Here is a 23,459-nt window from a genome sequence, read left to right on the forward strand (position 1 = left end):
ATGGTATCATATATTACAATGAAGTCAAATTTACATACATATTCATAATGTACATAATGTCTAAAATGAGAGAGAGAGAAAAAAAAGGCTTTTTACAGAAAAAAAATCTATCACAATATTATGGTGTGTAGTACACACCTAATTTGGTTTCACATAAAATATCAAATAAAACGTTTTAATAGAAGACATACTAAAGTCAATTCGGTACAGATTTTAATATAAGACATAATGAAGTCTATCATTTTATTATAAGACATACCATAGTCAATCCAGTAAAGGTTTTAATTTAAGACGTACTAAAGTCAATCCAGTACATGTTTTAATTTAAGACGTACTAATGTCAATCCAGTAAAGGTTTTAATTTAAGACGTACCATAGTCAATCCAGTAAAGGTTTTAATTTAAGACGTACTAAAGTCAATCCAGTACATGTTTTAATTTAAGACGTACTGAAGTCAATCCAGTACAGGTTTTAATTTAAGACGTACTGAAGTCAATCCAGTACAGGTTTTAATTCTAAACAAATACAGTAAATGGTTTAAATTTTAAGACATACTAAAGTCAATGACAGTTGGCTATGAATTGAACTAATGCACTCATTGTAACTGAAAGACAATGTTTTAAGTGAGTTTTACAGCACGATAAATTGCACATTGTTTCTTAATCATAACATCGACATGTTTTAATGCCTGTTTCTTTATTGGAACCACAATGGGCAAAAGCGGTAGTACTGGTGATTTTATGCAGTCGTTGGGTGTATTAAATACACATTTGTCTCGAAGGTTTCACAGAATTTCCAGCATTTAAACATACACTGAGACGCAATGAAAAGGCACCTCTGGTGTGACAGGAAATACAGTTGTGGGGCATTTAAGCGACCCGTTAAAACATCATTCTCGCGTGTTTTCGCCGTGATATGATGTAGTTACATTCCGAATTGCAAAATTAAACGAGATTCAAAACCATGGAACCTATTTATAAAAGTGGTACGTTTTCATTGCGTCTCAGTATATTTTGACATCATATTGATTTAGAGCTTCGCGAATCAAAATAATATGTCTTTGATTAACGAGGGTAGACGAATTAAATGCTAATTTGGCTATTACAGATTGGCTATCATTAATTTTGCTTTTGACATCGAGTGAATATTTTCTGGATAAAATTAAATGTTTTTGGGGAAATTGAGTATTTCGGGAGAAACGTATATAAAAATGAACAAACCCAAGTAACATGATGAAGATGAGCTAATTAACGGCATATCGTATGGATTGAGTCTAAATATAGGCACAAAATGAATTCAATCAAATGAATCACACTTTACAAATCTACACTGCAATTATGAAATGTTCAATTTAATACATTTAGTTTTTTAAAGACTTCCACAAGTTATTTGGGGCTGATCCTTGCTTGTTTTCACATCACTTATATACATGACAAAATGGATTCATTTTTCTTTGAATTTTCTTTATTATATCTCAAGTTATCTGTTTAAGAAATCATTTATTTTACATTAAAATAAAACAGGCATATATATATTTCATATTTTCAGGAACGCCTCGTTGACTTTTGGTTGTATTAAATTGAACATTTCATATTTTGCCGCTGCTATGAACATAAATAAAGTAAATAATGCATTTTCTCGTTTGTACATAAATATAAATATCACAAATCGGTTCTTCATTTAACAAAAGAAGGATACAGACCACTTATTATTTTCTTGTACAGAGTTTTCTACATTATTACTTGCAACATTTTGGACAGAATTTGATTTACAATGACAGTTATCTCCCCCTATTCGATAGATCTACTATTTCACTGGATAACAAAGAATAATCTTCATTTAAATGTAGCTCAGTAATACTCGATATGAAAACGGCCAGATTAACGCCAATTTAATATATTTTAGTCCATTGTCCATAATGAGTAAAGTAGCTTTAGAAGGCAATCGAATAGAATTTATACTGACTTCGGATTATTCAATATGAAGGCATTCGTATACATGCGTAATATATTCAATTTCTGGTCCCGTTTTCAATAAGTCAGGCGGATAGTTTTTAAGAGAGTGATTTCGAAATCATATACACATTATGTAGATAAACACTCATGCCTCGCATTCATAATATGATGTGTTTAAATTAAATCTAAAAATAGCCTAAGAATGGAAGATACCCGAATATTGTCTTGAGTATGTTAAAATGGTTAATAATTTATTTACATTTTAAAAGTCTAACATAATGTATAAATAACAATTAATATATAAGAAACAAAACAAATAAATAATGACATAAAGTATAAACAATTTTAGGAATTACCATTAAATATCATAAAATGTAATAATAATAATAATAATAATAATATAGGCCGTTTATAGTTCTAATTGGAATTCTTATGAGTTCAGAAAGTTCTTAATTTGCGCCTCTACCTGTGAAGGACTAGCAACGGGTTAACGTAACCGTGGAAAATTACGTGATTTCAAGTCTGAAAGGACTAACTGGGTTAGGGCTAAAAGCTAAAGCTCATTTCAGATTTCGTCATAGGTCACGAGATGCGGGTTAGGGTGTCAAATATCGTGACCTATGACGCAATATGCAATGGATCTTAGCGTCTAGCTTTACCGCCTAACAACAAATATTAGTCAGGATGAGTTGTCACCATTTGAGAATTACTAGGTTATTGGCTAGATTATCTGGTCTTTTACATTACAATGAACAAAATCTAAGGACGTAACTAGATCTAAAACAAGATGTCGACGCCAATGAAATTAATCTAAGAATTGCCATTTCTGGAAAAATCTATTTGCATTGTCTCTTATTTTATTGAAAATTTTTCAAGGATCATATCTATGGTTTTTATTAATCGTAATTCGTCGTCACGATTCATGTTTGTTTATATATAATGCATGAATTATGGGATTTATTTCGGGAAGGGGTGCAACTCGTATTTGACTTTAACTAAAAAGTTTTATTGCCCAACCGAGAATTCTTTTTATGTGGTTGATTATCTGGTAAAATTTCGCCAAATGTTGACAACTGACCCAGACCGTTGAAAATTACCAATCAAGCCGAGTTATCTCGTCTATCACGTGATTTCAAAATGACACATTCTGGAACAGTAAAGCATCGTCACTCGACGCATTTGACTTTTACAAATCATGACGTGTTCCTTGTAACTGATTCAAAACTTTTAGCAACACCGGTATTTGTACATTATTCTAAGTTAATAAATAAACTTGTCTGACTACCGTGTTAAAATTTGTCCCTAAACACTAGACACGTCAAAGGGAGATAATAACCAATGTAACGTCTATTAAGAGACTGGTTATGGGTGATTCTGGAACATTCTTCTGTCATAGGCTATTCTCGATAATGTTAGCTGCCTATTCAGTATCTTGTTTATATCTACAGTTTCATCACACATTTGATAGCAAAATATACAATTTACCTGCTTTTGTCTGTAGTTTGCACAATGGGACAGTTTTGAAACGTATCTTACTTGCAATGAACATGAACTGACCGGAAAAGTTACCTGCCAATATTTTGAACTTCGAATACGTTCAGATGGTCGCCACAACGAACTATTATTATATTGATAAATGTTTTGATGGAAATGAGATTAATTCGCCACGGGCAATCTAAAAAATCTAATGCAACCTTCATTTCTTTTGATTTTATGTAATTTCATTGGCCTTGACTGCCTTGAAATCGAACATGAATTCTTAAGCGTGTAAAATAGAAATGAATGATATTAACAACTAACCGTATCTTCCAATTATTAAAGAGTTTAGGGCGGCCTGAATTAATAATCTTTATAATTATCTTTTAATATTATAAAAATAAAACAAAAAAGCCCCAAATTTATGTATTTTGGCAAATGGCTCTTTAGATCAATTAAGAAAGAATAAGGAAATGTAAAATTGCGGTAATAATAAGCTTTAAATTTCACCCGTTATGTTTTCCAAGCTATATTCAGTCCGATGGAGGGTTGGATAGGGGTGAGTCTGTGTGAACAAAACACAGGGTCGTAAATCATGAAAACGTTTTCAAAGTTAGAATTTTAGTACAAATTAGAGCTCGTAGTCAATAATGTAAGGGCGGAATTCGTAAGTAGTTTTTTTGTGAAACCCCTTAAAGAGAGAGAGAGAGAGAGAGAGAGAGAGTGAGAGAGAAAGAGATGGGGCCTAACGTCCACTCGACACAAACTAATTGATTTTGGAACTAGCATGAAAGAGAGAGAGAAAAATGAGGCTTAACGTCCACTCGACACAAACTAGGTCATTTCGGGACTAACACATGGTTCAATTTCATTTCAATAATTCGTTTGCGCACAGGGGTCTTTAGCAGTGGGAGGAAACAGGAGGACCCGGAGAAAACCCACGAGGTTGGACAGGTGATCCTACTCCTTGTCACGTACAACCGAGGAATCGAAACCCCGCCAGATTACTCAATGACAGACTTTATGATACAGCACGCACGTGCTAACCATTCGCCCCCCCCCCTCCCGGCGCCTAACATATGGTTCAATTTTATTTCATTAATAAGCTTCATTGTAAGGGTAATTAGCAATGGGAGGAAATCGGAGAATACGATGCATTCAACCGATCACATAACAGCTAGAGACACCGCTGACCAGTCAAAATCTTTTACCCCTTATTGCACAAGTAATAATTATAATAATAATAATAGTAATAAAATACCATCTCAAAATGGCCGAAGTATTGTGTTGAGGAGATTTCAAGCCCCATTTTCTTTTCCTAATTAATCTGACAATATGTTTAATGAAATAGTCAAAAAATCTTTAATAATAACATTTACAAAAAAAATTATCATGACTCAATTCAGAACTTATCATGCTCATTTGCATCCCCCTTTCCCCATAGAACCATTTCAATTGACTTCGATCGTGACAAGGTAATTGAGCGGAAGTGGAAATCATAGTGCACTAGAACGCCTATTAATTATAGGCAATCACTAATTACACTACATAATAAACTAGAAAAAGTTAAAGAATGTCAAAGGAAATAAAATATCACGTGATTGGTTGAGTCTAAATTGTATGTCCTATAATGAACCGCTATACAGGCACTTTAATACGAGTAAACATCAACTTAACGCATTAGCTTGGCAGATGAATACATAGTTATATTATAGTTCGTAATGTTTTATTGACGCCATATTGGGAAATAGAGCTTTCCATTTTTTTGCCAGCTAATTTGGCATCGATTGACGCGTATCAATGAAGATGGCATGTTATAGATTTCGGATAAACCTTACTTGCACCGAGACCGTCTGCTTTGAACAATCCATGATCCGAGGACATCTGATTTAATTGCCAGCACTGTCTTAGCTCTTGATTCTGACGTCACCAATGAGTGGGCTATTAGCTCTTGATTCTGACGTCATCAATGACTGGGCTAAATCCTTCAATTGTACACGCACACACTTCAGAACACGTGATTTAGAACACACGGACCAAATTACTAGCACGGGTACCATTTGTAATATCAATAGGTTTTGATAAATTACAAATTCTGCAGAACCCATCCGAATCTCTAACATATCGTATCCTTGAACTTAAATTTAAGCAACCACTTAAACAAGGAGATTCTTTGATCCACACACTATGCCATCAATATCACTATTAAAATTGGATACCGTTACGTCACATACAATCCCCGGCCACCTGCTACCATGCTAGTTCTTTGAAAAATAATCTACATAACAAGAGAAAGACGAGAGTGTTTATTTGGCATCAGGCTCAGTAAGCGAGAGCAAGGACAGATTATCATTTTCCCTGGATAAGATCTTCTCAATCTTTGTCACCCTTTGTTTCAAACGCTGCTGTGTACTGTTAAAGTCCGCTAGAAGACGAGCGAATCGAGTTTGGAGATTGTCCACAGAGGTGTCTATTCTTGTCACCTTCTGCTCCTGGGATTCTTGCTCTTCCATATCCTTCTTCATCGCTTCCTCATCCAGAAGATTGTCTTTCTTGAGAATCTGACGACCACGCTCTATGAGCACTCTTTTGGCCTCCGGATACTCCGCCAAAGCATCCCACAAATCGTCCTTCGATAGACAAAACAGATCACTGTATCCTATACTCCGTACATTTGCTGTTCGCCTATTACCAGTTTTATTGCCCGCAATGTTTAAAATACTAACTTCTCCAAAAACACTACCGTCACTTAATGTAGCAAACACAGTGTGCCCATCATCGGCTACCACACTTAACTTTCCTCGTTTCACTATATACATCTCCCTACCGATATCCCCCTTCCTACATATATAATCCCCCGGACTAAACACCTGTAACTTGAGCTTTAATACCAGTTCCACTAACAGACCTGGTTCACAGTCCTGAAATATGCTCACACGCTTTAACGTATCTAAATGAACGTGCATGGCCATTTCGGCTTTAAGTTTGTCGGGGAGCGCTGATAGGACACCTTCTTCGTTTAACGATTGTTTATTGGTCCACAAATAATCGAACCATTTAATAACCCGCTCTTCCAGTTCTTTGCTCACTTTTCGGAACTCCATATATTGTTTCACACCATCCATTTTTTGCTGAAAATCCGAACGCGCCGCGTTCATATTAGTAATCATACTGCCGACATTACCTACAATGGTTGCAAAAATCAACACACCAATCAAAAAATCAACAACAACAAAAAGGTATTCAACATCCCTTTCCGGTTGCGGGGTTTCACCAATGGTAGTTAAGGTCAGGGTCGACCAATAGAAACTGTATATATACTTCCGGGTCAGAGGTTTATACTTAGGTAACGAGACGTTACCGTAGACCCAATCATCCGTACCGAACCCGATGGCACCGCTGATCGCGAAATATATACAGGCATTCCAGTGAATAATGATCAAAATATATAACACAAGGTGAGCAATTCGGAAAATGTTCGTGAAACTTGTCCTCGTTTCTGTCCTGTCGAAGAATTCGAACAGACGTCTAGCACGGAACAGACGATTAAAGCGAACTTGTGGCCGATTAGGTCCCAGTATTATGTAGAATAGATCGGTAGGAAGGATACTGATGACGTCAATATAAAAACCCCTACTCTTCATATATCTTTTTCTTAACTTGACAGGATCACTGACCATTAGACCATGTTCTAAATAACCTGAAAATATATACGTATATATAAGTATGTGTTTTTGTCTTTACTCTATCCAGTTACTAAATGCTACTAAAAGATTAGTATACATAGAGTTTATATATTATATTAAACATGCATTATGTAAGAGCTAAATCTGCCAAATTTCAGGTCTTTATCTAAATTATTAATTAGACATTAATTAACTTATCCAAACCATAATCAACTCTCGATGTCATCGCTAGCCTGCGATATTTACTGGACTCGGATCCGATTTGCTGCTCAACTTTCATTCATCATTAAATCATGAAATGGATAATCAAGACTATGTTTTTTGTCGTACCGACTTTAGTAATAATGATCGAGGCTAGGCCGAAAATTCAATGTCCAGCAAATTCCCTTTACATTATCTAGTTTTTAACTATTATAGTGAGAACTGTCAGCTCTTTATCTAATCTCCCATAATGTATCTTTAATGTATGTTGGTTAATTGGAGACTTCACGCCCGCTTCCACTCTGGTGATATCACATATACCTAGTAAATACAACCCATTCACAGAGTGTCCTTGCTGGGGGAGGTGACCGCAGCACTCTGAATAAACTCATGGGGTTCAGTAGACAGCTCTACCAAGACCACTAGCTAGAGCTCGAAGCGCTATACTCTAGATCGCCCGCTAGGTCATCCCAAGAGTATTTGACATGCCAAATATTGTTCTGTTTGGCACAAATACAAATTATACCTTAAACAGAATAATTAAAAAAGATTTCGAGAAATCGTGTCTTATATTTCTCGTGTCCATGTTATTTGCTTCGGGACTACAGACAGTGACGCCAATTCAGGAGGCAAACCACAGTATTTTATACATACACGAACACAAAAAAAAGTTTGAGGTTATTTGACGTATTGAATAGCCTCCATGGTATAATTATAACCATATTGTAGAAAGTTGTTTTTGACCTAGACATACAATTATTTTGGATGCGATCATGTTTGAAAATTGACCAGGAAAGCCCGAGTTGAATTCCCAATAGCTATTACAGGACAATCTCGTGATATCCCGGATGAGAGATATTGTGTGCTAATGGATGTCGGCGTATATTAAGCAAGGGTTTAACTCAAGTGGAGTTTGTGTCCATTCAGCAAATCTACGTTATAACATGACAATGACAACGCATGATAAAATCGTGAACAATATAACTTGCAGTAGATGATTTGCAGCTCGCTTCATGTGGGTTATACCAAAATTCTGGTTACTAAGCACGTATACCCTATTGTATATAAACATTCTGGTTACCAAGCGCGTTACCAAGCGTGTATATCTTATTGCATAGAAACTTTTGCAGGGTTCTGCTTAATACCGTTGTTTTTCTTTTTAAAAAATTATCCCAATTCGTTCGACAGAAGACATTTTGATACCCAGTCACAATGGAAGACAATAGTTGGCCAGACATATTCCAGCTCTTACTTACCATCTAATATAAGCAAAAAGTCGATTGGATAATGGTTCCCGTAACGTTCGAATTTTCTCAAAGGATATAATTCTGTAAAATTAAATCAGTCCCTATTTTTCAAGGGATATAACGCTTTAAAATTAAAACGGCCCCTATTTTTCAAGGGACATAACTCTTTAAAAATAAAACGGCCCCTAATTCTAATTGGATATTTTTAGTTGTTCCTGTTCTGAGTGTTGGTAACGGGTCCTAGTTGATGAAGACAATATTTACCTGTTCTAAGCTGAAACGCCATATCTGCTATATATAAAATATCACTGAGGTAGTCGAGAACAAACCATAGAATTAAGTAGTTTTCTTGTAGTTCCCAGAACACAGATCTCGCTATTATAAACACTACATTATACAATACAGCTACTGAACTAACAAATAACCATCTGTAATAAAATGCTTCTGATGGATCGACAAAAAACGCTTTCCAATACCTGAAACGATTAAAAAAATATTAAAAATCATTATGATATCTCTACTTTCGTTTTATTTTTTAAAAAATGCTGGTTATCTCCCCGTATTTCTTGGTCTACTTGGGGTTATTCGATCGTGTTTCTGTATAGTGACTTATATACCTTAATAGAATTTATAATGACGTCAAACAAACCATTATTATGTATTGAAGCCGAGATCAGGTGTTTAATTATTAATTAACGTGCAAAATCCATTTCTGAAATGCTACAATTATCCCCCCTTACTTACAAAAAATTGAGACAGGAATTAGTAAATCTATAAAGAAGTGAATTATCCGATAAATCAATTACAATGAGAGTATGACTTTTGAACCACCTGATCGTTTCACAACTATGTCAGGTATCAAAATAGAAAATTAAGCCACCATTTACACCTGACTGAATTGAATGTACAAAGTGGAAGTGTGCACTTATAAAGGCTTTGGCGTTGGCAGAAAGTGTTCTATTCACCCCCCACCCTCCCCGGAGAAATAATGATTAAAGAACCTTCGCCTCAATATCAACAGAAAACACATATTAAGCCACATATCTTTTATAAGCCATGCTCTGACTCGCATCCCATAATATTAATATTCATCACGCGAAACTTCAAGGATATTGATTCTGACCTCACCTTTTTAGTCGGTTCTATATAAAAACAATAATTTATTTCATCCACTGTCAGTAGATTGGAATTAAGAAACGATTTCTTTTTTAAGAGGCCGACCGGGGGAATAGAGCGAATATATGTTATCTATATCTCATTAATATTCATTAGTTACCGACTTAATCACTTTAGAAATAAAGAATTGGGTAATATCCAACACGGCTACATTATCTAGAGAATGCAGTGAACTACTTCCTGTAAATAAATCATGTTATATCGTTAAGCAATGGCTTGAAATTCCGCGATTGCTGGAATATCTATTCATCTTTTACGATTTATATTCAGAGGTGATTATACCGCCTATATTTAATCTTTGAACCAGGAAGTTCAATATTTATAAGTTATAATTGTTTTATGATAGCAGTATACTGGGATATAATGTAATCTAAACCAAGGCCGGGTAAACTTTTTGGGGGTGGGGTCAAGTCAATGGGGATGTGAGTGGTGGGTGGTTTAGAATGAAGAAAAACAGAGTAGGGTCCAGTGCGGCTCGAAGTCTCAGAAATGTTTGAGAAATGGATTCGATTTGGTGCATTCGGATGTATATTCTGTTAAATAAAATATACATATTAAATTTTTATTTGCATTAGAACGCAAGTCTCAAACCTCAATCGAGGTACGAATCTCAGCCAGTCCCTTGAAAAGAAAACAATCACTAATGTATGAATTATCTCACATTATTTTACCGACGAACTGAGCTAAACAAACTTTCGGAACATCTTTGAAAGAAGGGAATATTACCGTAAAATGCTTTTGAGCAGATCCTCTCTGCCAATAGCAGAAAGGTACTGAATTCTTTTACCAAACAAGATTATATTAAGAGTAACATATTGAGAAGTTGCATTCATAATTCAATTGAACACAAGTTTATGGAAGGAAACCAAAGAACGGAAAAAACTAACGAGGTGTGGTATGAAATTAAAAAAAAAGATTCCCGGTCAATCTGGTCTTCATGTTAGAGACTGATTTCCTTTACCCAACCTTTGGACTTCATTGGTTCACAGGATGGTCATCGTGGAGGAAGTCCACGTGGACTGGCTCCAAGTCCATACGTACCCTCCCACATTTCCGCAAAAGCATATTATTAATGTAAAGACATAGGCTGATCTCACAGCAATGGTAGGTGAGGTCCTTCGATTGTGCATGGTTGGTGGTGTAACAAAATAACTATGCAAATAGCCAATCTGATAATTTAAACGGCTTTTAATCTAAATATAACATTATTGGCAGGCTGTTATTAAATTCAGATTGACCTCACAACCCGTAGATTTAATTAAAATTTTAATCTAGTTCCCTTGTAATTATTGCAAAAAAAAAAGACACAGTCTTATACAGCGCTAAGAGTGTGAATTCCTCTGCATATACAGAATACTGAAAAGCTATCAAGTAGGTTCGATCAGATTGCACGCATACCAATAATGTGGGTTTTATTCCGAGGCCAGTTTTTATATGGCGGTACTTTATTACTCGCATGCAATAATACCATTTATTATATGTCACAGGGACGCCGTTAATCATCTCGTATTTCATTCAATGGTTTCTTAAATGTTAAAATACGAAAACGTGATTAGACTTCAATTCCCATATATAATTCTCTTGGAAACAATTTTCGCAGCAGAAATACAAGATTATACTTAAAGTCAACGTTTCTTTCATTTTGGTTTCAGTAATTTGGCAGTTTGATATAACACACTTTATAATTAGTTTGATTTATTTAATAATATAAAAACTATGTTGATCTTAGATTTAAAGATGCATTTTGTAAGAGATAAATCTACCTATTGGCTACAAATGTTATATATATTGTTAATTAGACATTTATTAACATGACAAGCCCATAATCATGTCTTTAGATCATCGGACGAGAATTACAAATATTTATCGGTCTTTTTTCATTTTTTGCTTTCCTTCATTAATTGAATATTTTTAAAAATAATATAAATATAATTTGTACTTTACGGTCGAATATTCAAATTATTGTATCGGGAGCCACAGTTACTAATTAGTTATTAAGAATTTTCCAGATAAGTTTGTTTTTTTCAGAGCCAGTTCGGATGGGATAAGGCTAAGGTTTTCGTGTATGGTTTTGGCAGTACAGCAATGAGCCACCGGCAGTTGAGATAAGAGAGATAAATGGGGCTAACGTCCACTCGACACAAAGTAGGTTATTTCGGGACTAACATATGGTTCGTTTTTATTTCATCAATTCGCTTGCTCGTAGGAGTGTTTAGCAGTAGGGGGGGGGGGGGCGAAGGACCCGGAGAAAACCCATGAGGTTGGACAGGCGACCCTACTCCTTGTCACGTACAACCGGGGAATCGAAACCACGCTAGTTGACTCAATGACAGACCTTATTATGCAACGCGCACGCGTTAAACATTCGGCCACCCAACCCCACGTCGACAGTTGAAAATCGAAATAACGGCCGCCCATAGCAAAATGTTTCTCATAGTGTGGTGTGTGTCCGTCTTCATTTACCTGGGTTGTCCTGGAATTTATGCAGAAAAGTAGAGTTATACCGTTGATTGAGAATTCCTAACACGTTTTGGCCTACATAACCCAGACTATTCTACTCCGACTTGCTCTTTGATCGCTTTAATATTCTTGAAATACAACCGTCTTCATTATCCCCGACGGTGCAGAAAAGTAGGACGTTAAACCCCATTTCATTTCATTTCCAGCAATACAAGCACCGTTATGGAATATAGAATTGCTCTGGAAAAAAATATTTACTGACGGAACACCGAGAGAACTGCTGTAGAACGAGATGTCTGGAAGAGTTAAAGCCATACCTCGGTCAAGAGCTCAACACATTTAAAAGCAGTCAGAGATAATAACCACTGGCTTTATAGAGTGTTTATGTAATAAAAGCGCTAGTAAATTGGAAGACGGGTCAAAGCTAAAATGACTTATATTCGCCTGTGATTAGATTTGAATGCTGATGTCTCCTCTGCGAGGTTTATTTACTTACTTCGACGAGAAACTTTCACGACTTGGTACACATCGATTTTTATGGCTGATTTGACATTTATTACATATATACGTGATGTTAAATTTCTGGGTTATGGATGAAAATAGTTTGTTTTGCGTTTTTGTTGTTGTTATCTTTCCACCGTAGTCTATTCTATGGTTATTGTCTGTTTTTTTTATGTAGTTGGTGCAGTTCAGCCATAGTATATTATGTATTGCTTTATCTCTCTGTATTTTGTTGTTAAAGGTCAGTCATAATAGATTATGTAATGCTTTATCTCTCTGTATGTAGTTGTTAGAGGTCAGTCATAATATATTATGTAATGCTTTATCTCTCTGTATGTAGTTGCTAAAGGTCAGTCATAATATATTATGGAGTGCTATAATTGCTGAAGGTCAGCTATATAGATTATGTAATGCTTTATCTCTCTGTATGTACTTGTTAAAGGTCAGTCATAATAGATTATGGAATACTATATCTCTGTACGTATTTGTTGAGGGTCAGCCCGAATAGATTATGTAATGCTATATGTCTGTAGTTAATGTACTTATTGACGGTCATCATGATATATTATGGAATGCTATGCCTCTAGTTGGTGAAGGTCAGTCATAATATGCTATGGAATGCTATGTCTGTAGTGTTTGAAGATGAGTCCAAAAAAATATGGAATGCTATGTCTGTAGTTGGTGAAGGTCAGCCATAATATGTTATGGAATGCTATATGACACAGGAGCAATTCCCGATGTTAACGGGGTTGATTTTAAATGCTACTTAGGATAAAACAAAATGTATTCCATTAAAACACCAATTCTATAATATCTCAACGGCTTACTCACTGAGCCACCTAGGCTCCCAAGAAATAACCAATTTTATGTACCGCTGTCAACACAGAAAGACAAAAGTTAAACTATAATTATTAGCCAACTCCAATCCAATCGCTCGAATAAAAAATCAACCGTATTTGATATGATTGAATACCAACTTTTTGGGTCCGTCTACCACTAATGGTATTGGGTCTGGCCATCACTTACCGTATTGAATCCGACCAATAACTAAAGGCATTGGGTCTGGCCAACCACTATCTGTATAGAGTCCAGACCAGCATATTGGGTCTGAGCCACCACTAACGTATTGAGTTGTCCATCCCTAACAGTACTGGATCTGACCAATCACTAATGTTATTGAATCTGACCCGTCACTAACGTATTGAGTTGTCCACCACTAACTTTATTGGGTCTGTCCCATCACTAACCTACTGAGTTGTCCATCACTAACGGCATTGGGTATGACCCATCACTAACAGTATTATGTTAAACCATACAGCTAATCGTATCGGGTCTGATGTATTGAGTCTTAACCCATCACTAATCAGAAAAACAAGTCAGATTAACTACTTTTATTCTTTATTTTGACCCAGATCATAGAGTAATCTCGCCCGTATTAAAGCAATGTAAAATAGATGAATAGAGAATGGGTAGACTGTGTGAAGCGAAATAGAAAATAACATCCTTAATTATTCCGGCTGACCTTCTTTGACCTGCTCCAGAAAACGTCACATTGCTTATTCAGACACTTAAAGCTCACTTGACAAAAAATCTGTGACTGTATGTGGTAACAACTATACTGGACGGATCGCGAAAATCAATACTTCAACTTCGATTAACCATGTCTCTTTATGAGGAGAACGGGGCGAATTATACAACTTAACTCAAACCCCGCAAGTTGCAATTCAAGACTTCAGAACACAGTTAAGCTTTGCATACTGAAAATTCGATAAATGTTGCCGAGTGTTGAAAACAAATAGATGATGTAAAAACTGACTCAATGCAATCTTCTTCTAATTTTCAGCATGGAATTGGGGAAAAATTGCGTGTTATGAATATAGTTTAACTAATCGTAATGCAGGATCATTTTTTCTTACATTAAGCGAGACCAATAAGATATGAGTGATCAACTGAAACGAATGTTGGTAAATGTTCCGATCGACTAGACAGCTGTCCTTGTCAGGACCTAAGTCCTACATCACTGACAAGGGGTAACCACGCCGGAAAATCTGGATGAAACTTTCTCGGCCAATGCAGGGATCGAACACCCGACCTCCAGGCTAGCGAGCCAGCACACCCACCACCCCTCCAAAAAACAATAACTAATATATCTGTAAAAGTAATGAAAAATCTACAAAGTAATATTTAAAAGCCGGCCAGTTACATTTACCAACACGAACAAAGTGACGGTATCTTTATATATAATTATAGGGAAGCCAAAGTCCAAATTTAGCCAGAAATTTCAAATAAGCCGTCCCATGTAAAACAACATGTAAGGGGAACTGTTGTACAATGCCATAGTTTAATCTCGCACATGCTTGATTTATTTCGTTTCGTTATCCGCTAAACTCGGTATTGATTTTTACACATATTTAATCTTTAAATGAAACGAAATGTCAGCCGACGTCAGTTAATTTACATCGTTTATCATGGCGTGTTTACCATCACACTAAACCTGTAATATTACCGCCATTCGTCTTATCACTTTATTTATTTTTTTCGTTTCGTATTTATTTAAGTTTATTGTTTTTAACTTTACAATTTGTAGTTCGTTTTCATGAAAGTCACGACTTCTCGTGTCACCTATTCCGATTCTTCTTTTAACCTAAAGTTTGCAAGAATTCGCTTCGTTTTTTAAAAAAAACAACTTAATTTGAAATCTGCTCATTACAATTTCGTTTCACGTACAAATCCTTTTTACTCCAAGTTACACAAACCATTACGATTTTTTGTTTTCTGGCGACGTAAATATATTGCGCTGCAGTTCGTAGTAAAGATTAAATAGTAACCTCTAATTTGTTGAAATGCAAGACGTCACGATGGTAGCAAGAAAACCGAAGCCAACACGAAGGCATATAATTTTTGCTACTTTGTCAACGGAGCGCTTTTCAATTGACACGTTTGTTTAAAATAATCAAATGTTTTTTAAAAAGTCTATTACAGGAGGTGGCAAGATCGTATAAATTTGTTAAAACCTATTATCTATTTTCTCGCGGGAAATGATGAATATCAAAAATGAAATTTGTAGGACAGGGGATAACTCTATAGAGTAGAATGGAAATTTGTAAGACAATTGGCAGCGTAAGAAGGGAGGAAGGCATGAGAGTCAATAACTATCGGCTTCAGACAAAATTTCAAAGGAAAATAACCACAGGGACAGGGCGCGTTTTAAGATCATACACGAAGGCTGTTTTCGGGATTTGCATGGGTGTAACCCCCGGGGGTGGGGTGGGGTGCGGGCGGGGCTTAATAATTATTAGATAGTGGCCTACCTTATGTCTGATATTTTTCTTTGTCGTCGGTCACCGCTATGATGATGTTTGTCGTTGCCTCCCATAGCAAACCTCTCCAGGAAGGAATCCGGTCTCCGTATTGGACGATGTCGGCCGCCGGATGCCCATCCTTTTATCACCTAAAATAACAATAAAATATATAATAGTAGACTAGCAGTATACTAGTAGTAGTGAGTTCTAATATTGCGCACAATAAGCCATCGACAAAACATGAGTTTTTGACATCTTCTTAAAACAGCCAAGATGCATGGGTTTGGTACAATTTTTACAAAGCATCTATGACCAAAGGCACTAAAATGTAATAAAATCCAAAATACATTGACAAAATCTAACCTAAAATTCTTACGAGCCCAATCGTTCTACAATTGAACTTGGAAAATTATATAGTTGTTGGCTTTGCGCACCTGTGTACAGGCTTTTCCCTATGAAATGAAATGGGGTTTAACGTCCTACTGTTCTACTCCGACTGGGCTAAGACGGGCACACGGGTACTGTGAGGGAAAATTTTCCCGGAACCGGGGCTACGGCCTACTCTTATATCGAATATTTTACGTGCACGCCAATGTGTACACGGGACCTCGGCTTATCGTCCCATCCGGGCGACTAGGCAGCTGTCCTTGTCAGGCCCTTCGCCTTGTACCACTGACAAGAGGGAAACCAATCTGTAAATTCCCGATGAACTTTCGCGGTCACACCCAAAAATATAAAAATTCTATTAAAATGATTCAAACAAGAACAAGAGAGATCAATAGCGTTTTTTGGACTGGTTTGCTTGAAATAATGTTTTATTTTGTGTCAAAAATGTAGCCAAGGGATTTAATTATAAGAATGCATGTTTGCTTGATTTTTCGGAGGGAGTAAGTTGGGGGGGGGGGGGGAGGGTATTAACTTTACAAAGTGACACCAACCCGCAAAAATCTCCCCCGAAACAATGCATAATATTTAAGACATAATAAAAATTATAAAATTGGCACACGAATTGCGTGCTAGATTTCTTCGGAGTGCTATTTGCATTGAAGCTACACGATGAACGAACCTAAAGATACTCTACAGGGGAGATTACTACCAGTGCATACTGGAATAACTGCACCAAAGACTGCAATATTTCGCCCAATATAACTGATTAGAAATTAGAGTAAAAACAGAAACGATTGAATGCAAATCAGTTTGTATACATTCATATTACATTATTATACGCGTTGCGACCCATTTATAATGATTTAGCTCCTTTAAGTTAAAAGAACTGCATGGCGAAATAAATTCCAGCTTATGCCGTCACATGCTCCCCATATCTCCCCTCCCCTCCCAAAGAGTTGAATTATTCAGTACCTTACACTCCACCCTAGAAATATTCCGTTCCGCCAACGTGGATATCTGGGCTTCTTACCAACTCTACACTATAATTAACATGTCTATAGAGTCTCTCGGGTGCGAGTTAGAACAGGATAAGCCTTAATGCTTGTTATTCAGGAAAGATAATTATATTTTCACGAGCCAGTTGCGTCATTTTCTCATTAGCAAAGACATCAGTTACAATACTGTTTCCGCAATTAGCCTCGTTTTCGGTCGAGTCACCAGCACAGAAAGTCATTACGTCATAATAGGATTATAACTAACGACATTTCATGGCTGGTTTTACAATTAACCTGCTATCATAGTTATTTACATTACAGGATCCATCGCATCTCTCGCTAACAGTTTGCTCTAGACAGATCACTGTCGTGAAATCATTACTAAAGTCTGTCATAAACAAATTATAAATCAGGCGCGTGTCCTACATGCACGTAAATAACGCCCTTTTAGCTCACGCTGCAATCCTATACAGGTGTGCACATAAATGAGCTTCTGATTTTATCAAATTCGCTTGTCTGCGATATCACCTCGGTGGAAACGGACGTAAAATACAACTAACCCATCATCATATCAAATTCGCGTTAGTTAGTTACGTACGAAATACCATGGAAGCTGGGGTGGGTGGCTTAGTGAGGAAGACTTTGTCTATTAGAAAAGGGAGATAATCAGGATTAAATATTATGTTAGTAATTTTCGCCCTTCGAGAGCAGATTTCCTCCGAACGCTCATAGCGGATTAACCACTTTGAAATTTTTATTACTTTTATTACTTGATTTAGGTATTGAATTCCAATGCAAAAGTTCCTTTTTTAAGTAATTATTTTTTTTTATGTACATAAAAATATTGTGTTTAATTTATCTTATTTATGGTACTGTTCACAGCCTAGAATATTTTTATAAATGTAATGCAGGATTTATCCAGAATAAACATTTTACCAGATATAAAAAAGCGTTCGCCAGCTAATCTGGAGGTCCCGTGTTTGATATCTGCGTTGACCGAGAAATGTCGTCGGGATTTTCAACCGTGGTTCCCCCTTGACAGTGATGTAGGACGGAGGACCTGACAAGAGACAAAGTATAGCCGTTCGGATGGAACGAAAAATCGAGGTCCTGTGTACACATTGGCGTGCACATAAAAGAACCATTGACAGTTGGAATTAGAAATAAGAATAAACCATAGCGCCGCTGTCCGGGCACAATTTGCCTCATAGCACACTGCATGGTGTATGTCCGTCTTCAATATCCCAGTAGGACGTTAAACCCCATTTCATTTCATTTCATTTCATTTCATTTTTTAAATAACACAGATCAACCCAATTGAGAAGGTTATTTTGATCTTAATCAAGGTGATTCTGTTATTTAAGATTACATTGGGACAAAAAAAAAAAAAAAAAAAAAAAAAATATTGGTATCTAAAAATAATAACATCTCTATGATTTCAGATCATTAAGCGACGACTTGAACTGACTTTCTTTCGGCGAACTCGTGACCAAAATATATGTCTCAATTTCCTTTCTTGGCCACAAATGCACCACAAGATTGGAATGGAATTGAATTAAATTTTTTGTCTTTGGTTAGAATAAGACTGGCTTTAAGCTAAACAACAGGCGAGATTTAACTAAGTTTGCCGGAATTCCCTTGATATGAAGCCAGTGATAGACGAATATTGTCACTGTATTAAATGTACATCGTTATTTCGACGTAATTGAATCATCCATTTTAAGAAAAATATGGCAGACGATTGAACAATATTGTTCAGTTGAAAAGTTAAAATTCATCCACATGTGGAGAGAGAGAGAGAGAGAGAGAGAGACAGAGAGAGAGAGAGAGAGATGGGGTTTAACGTCCACTCGATACAAACTAGGTCATTTCGGGACTAACAAATGGTTTAATTTTATTTCAATAATTCGCTTGTGCGTAGGGGTCTTTAGCAGTGGGAGGAAACCGGAGGACCCGGAGAAAACCCGCGTACAAAAAGGGATTCGAAACAACGCCAGTTGACTCAATGACAGGCCTTATGATACAGCGTGCACGTGCTAACCATTCGACCATTCAACCCCCATCCACATGTGGTTAACTAAACTTCCATTATATTCAGAGAGAGCTCGAGCTCGATGAGGTCACACTACAGAATTAATATCGTTTTGGTAAAGTTCAGAGTTCCAGCTAAGCACAACGGGAACAATAGGCGGTAATTAAGGTTGTTCTAGAGACTATACATGATAGTTGATTGGACTTTAACCTAACGGTCAAGTGATTTGGCAAAGCATCTAAATCGTCATTTAACCCAAATTTCTTTACAATAAGTAGAATGGCTTCAGACAAATTGCCACAAATAAACGACCAACAGTAATATACATTGGCATAAGTGGTCTATGACGCCGTGCACAAGGCAATCTATGCTGGCTAAATTATTATTCTACATGAAATTATATGCGGTTTAACGTTCTTTAACGCGCGCGTGTGTGTTTGTGTGTGTGTGTGTGGGGGGGGGGGGGTATATAAGTGGTCTATGACGTCGTGCACAAGGCAATCTATGCTGGCTATACAATTATTCTACATGAAATAATATGCGGTTTAATGTGTGTGTGTACGGTGTGTGTGTGTGTGTGTGTGTGTGTGTGTGTGTGTTGGGGGGGGGGTATAAATGGTCTATGACGTCGTGCACAAGGTAATCTATGCTGACTATACTTTTATTATACATGAAATATGCGGTTTAACGTTCTTTAACGTGTTGGTGGTTGGGTGAATGGTTAACGCGTGTGCGTTGGATCATAAGGTCTGTCATTGAGTCAAGTGACGAGGTTAGACCCCTACGCGCAAGCGAATTATTGAAATAAAATTGAACCATACGTTAGTCCCGAAACGGCCTAGTTTTTTCGAGTGGACGTTAACACCCCTCTCTCTCTCTCTCTCTCTCCCTCTCTCTCTCTCTCTCTCTCTCTCTCAGGTGTCAAGAAGACAGGGATACACTACGAAGTTTGTTATAAGTGAAATACGACCTACGCTTGTTTCGAATTCCAGATGTCGAGGGTTCTTTTAAGTGCACGGTTAACGAATACACGGGACCTCTGTTTTTCATACCATCCCAGTTCCAACTGTCAAGATTTCTATTTGCTTTTGTCCAAGTATGTTATTTCCTTTCTGTACGAGTTAAATGACCATGGTTTTTAAGTTATCCATTGTAATTTGATTGACATGCAATATTTCGTCGAACGTGATTGTTGGCTTGTATTAAGGGAATTGAATTAAATGTAGCCGCTAAGCTATATTACAAATTCTTTCTGGGGATATAATGAGACATTAAGAGACTCAACGTATTCAAATATTACGTCAATAAGAGCCACTACTGCATTTAAAAAACTAACACCAACGCGGTCATTTTCCATGGAATGAATATAAATTACGCCTCCGATTTCACACTTTTTCCCCATCTTAGATTTACTGATATGAATCAAGGACTTGCTGTCAGGAACAAGTAACAACTGGAACGTTGTATTATAGCACTTTAGTCGACATATTTCGCAAGCAAGATTTATTTTTAATTCGATTTATCAAAGAATTAGTACCTCCCCAAGGGAGCGCCGCAGAAGTCTCTATCTCAGCGAACGTCTGAGAACGTTTATCTCAGGGAGCATCTCATAAGGCCTGTATCTCAGGAACCAGCTTTCTATTTCCAATACAGGATATTGCCGATGTAATCGCACATAAACCAACCATGGCAAGTCGAAACATATTTTCTAACCGACGTGCACAGATCTTTAACGCGCCACACCCTCTTTAAGATAAGTATGTTCAAGAATCAATCTGATTAAAACACAGATCCAATTTCGTTTCGTTTTTATAGTTCAAAATTTCGATTTTACTTGTCTTTACTACACTAAGGTCTGGAAGCATTGTTATTTAACTCGTGTTCTACTTGAAATGAGGGGTCAGCTAATCAAATGGTCTGTCGAATCGAGCGTTTGACCTTTTTTGCGCGGAACTGTGGGTAGATATTAGCGGCAATAGAAATCAAAGCAAAGCAAAAGATAATAAAAAATACATGGCAGTCGCTAATTGGTTAATCGAAAGACTGGCGTAATCGGGTCAAATGTCGCTTGCTTGGTACCTGACGTCATAGAACGTGAACTCCCACTATAACTTGTTAGATCTACATGTAGTGTAGCCATCGAAAGTATAAAAAACGAAACGAAATATAGATCTATATTTTAATTAGATTGGTTCAAGAATAAAACTCAAACACACCAAATGAATACAATTCGAACACAAACCTTTTCACCTCTAAATTCACAATATGTTTATTCATGAACAAATTTTAAGGCCAAAAACAAGAAAACCAGTACCCGGTATATAAATGGATTCAGAAATAGAAATAAATTTCCAGAATCTGACGGAAAAACAATTGAATTCTTAACGTTTTCCTTTTTTTTTAACCAAGAGAATGTAATTCAAGCCCCAGTGTACAGTAATTGTATAGTAGAAGATGATATATGGCTCAAATCTCCTTTTAATGTTTTTCTAAGATAAATCGATTTGATATGTTAAGACGAAGCGAAATTGTGAGATCATGGACTGTAATTTAAAAGTTAAAGTTACCTTAAAGGATAGCATGGATGCTGTAAATCAAAAAGCGTGCATAGATGTAAAATAATAATAATAATAATAATAATAAAAAAATAAATAAAAAAAACCACAAAAAAAACCATTAAAAAAAACAGGGAAAAATTAAAAATTCAGTGCATGGTTGCTAGTGACAAACACCTGCCACATAAGATATATAAGCATAGAATATGTTAGATTTGTTTTAATAACAGGAAAAGCGGCAATAAAAAGGGGATGTGCTAAATTAGGTAATTATATATAAATCTAAATACGAAACCTTAAGTATCCTAGGGGTGTATCATAAGGTCTATCATTGAGTCAACTGGCGTGGCTTCGATTCCCCGGTTGCACGTGACAAGGAGTAGGGTTGCTTGCGTGTAGGGGTCTTTAGTAGTGGAAGGAAATCGGAGGACCGGAAGAAACCCACAAGGTTGAACATGTCACGTACAAGCGGGGAATCGAAACCACGCCACTTGACTCAATGACAGACTTTATGACTTCACGCGCACGCGTTAATCCACTAGATCCCCGCCCCCTTACTGTGGCAAGAAGGTCGGGGACTTTAATAATAGCGGTTGAATGACCAAATAGATCTATGTTAGGGGACTCTATATAACTGGCATGCAAACTGTTATTAAATTTTCTCAGTAATATAATCAAATTGTCCAATTATTCGAGTAAAATGCAAATTTCGAGGGGTTTCCTTCTATTTATTTATCTACTTAAAGACACATCACGTCAGATAATTGACATATGTCAAAAAGTCAAACATATGTCCTGTTTTAATTAAACGACTGTTGTTATTGTGGTATTATCGATGCATTTTCCATTTAGCTCATCTTTGTAAATACTGAACAGACTGATATTCTTATTATAGACTAAACTTTCACAAAGGGATTAATATTACAATAAAATGGCGCGATGAGATTACTCCAAGATAACTTTGGACTGTGTATGGTCTTAACCTTTATTCTGACAGGTTGTGTCTTTAATAAAGGGTTCAAATTGTATATTAAATAATTCCTATTACAAAAGTCAATATAATCACAAATAACGTGATTATCTTTATACACTGCATCTACATGATTACAGTACGATTATCATTGTTATAATATCGGTCTATATCTTAAAAATTAAATCAAATCATTATACAAGAGATTATTATTTAAGTATACGTTAAAAAACCCAAACATATTCATGCTTTACTGAGAAATAGTTCCTGTGTTATGGAAAACATCCAATATTCATAAGCATGTCTTTATACGACCATACAACCATCGTACCGTGTCTTCTGTAAACATAAATACTCCATTTTTTACTCTCCGTTAATGGAAACATTGCAATCATGATTTTCGTCATGATAAATAATGGATATCAAAAAGATTAAATTTATTTAATCTTGTACCAGAAACTGTAATTAAAGGACGTATGGCTCTACTTTTTGGAAACTTGAAATAGACAAAAATGG

General features: G+C 36.3%; 1 protein-coding gene across 1 annotated transcript in view; it reads right to left on the reverse strand.

Annotated features, from left to right (window-relative positions):
- Positions 1-23,459, reverse strand: part of LOC126830696 (cyclic nucleotide-gated cation channel alpha-3) — a 127,351-nt gene continuing 103,892 nt past the window's right edge. The window contains exons 3-5 of the mRNA XM_050561108.2: positions 16,014-16,153; positions 8,830-9,041; positions 1-7,131 (exon numbers count right to left, since the gene is read on the reverse strand). Coding sequence (XP_050417065.1) covers positions 5,738-7,131; positions 8,830-9,041; positions 16,014-16,153 — 1,746 coding nt within the window. The 3' untranslated portion in view covers positions 1-5,737. The remainder of the gene's footprint in view (positions 7,132-8,829; positions 9,042-16,013; positions 16,154-23,459) is intronic.

Source organism: Patella vulgata, chromosome 8 (assembly GCF_932274485.2).
Source record: "Patella vulgata chromosome 8, xgPatVulg1.2, whole genome shotgun sequence".
NCBI lineage: Eukaryota > Metazoa > Mollusca > Gastropoda > Patellidae > Patella > Patella vulgata.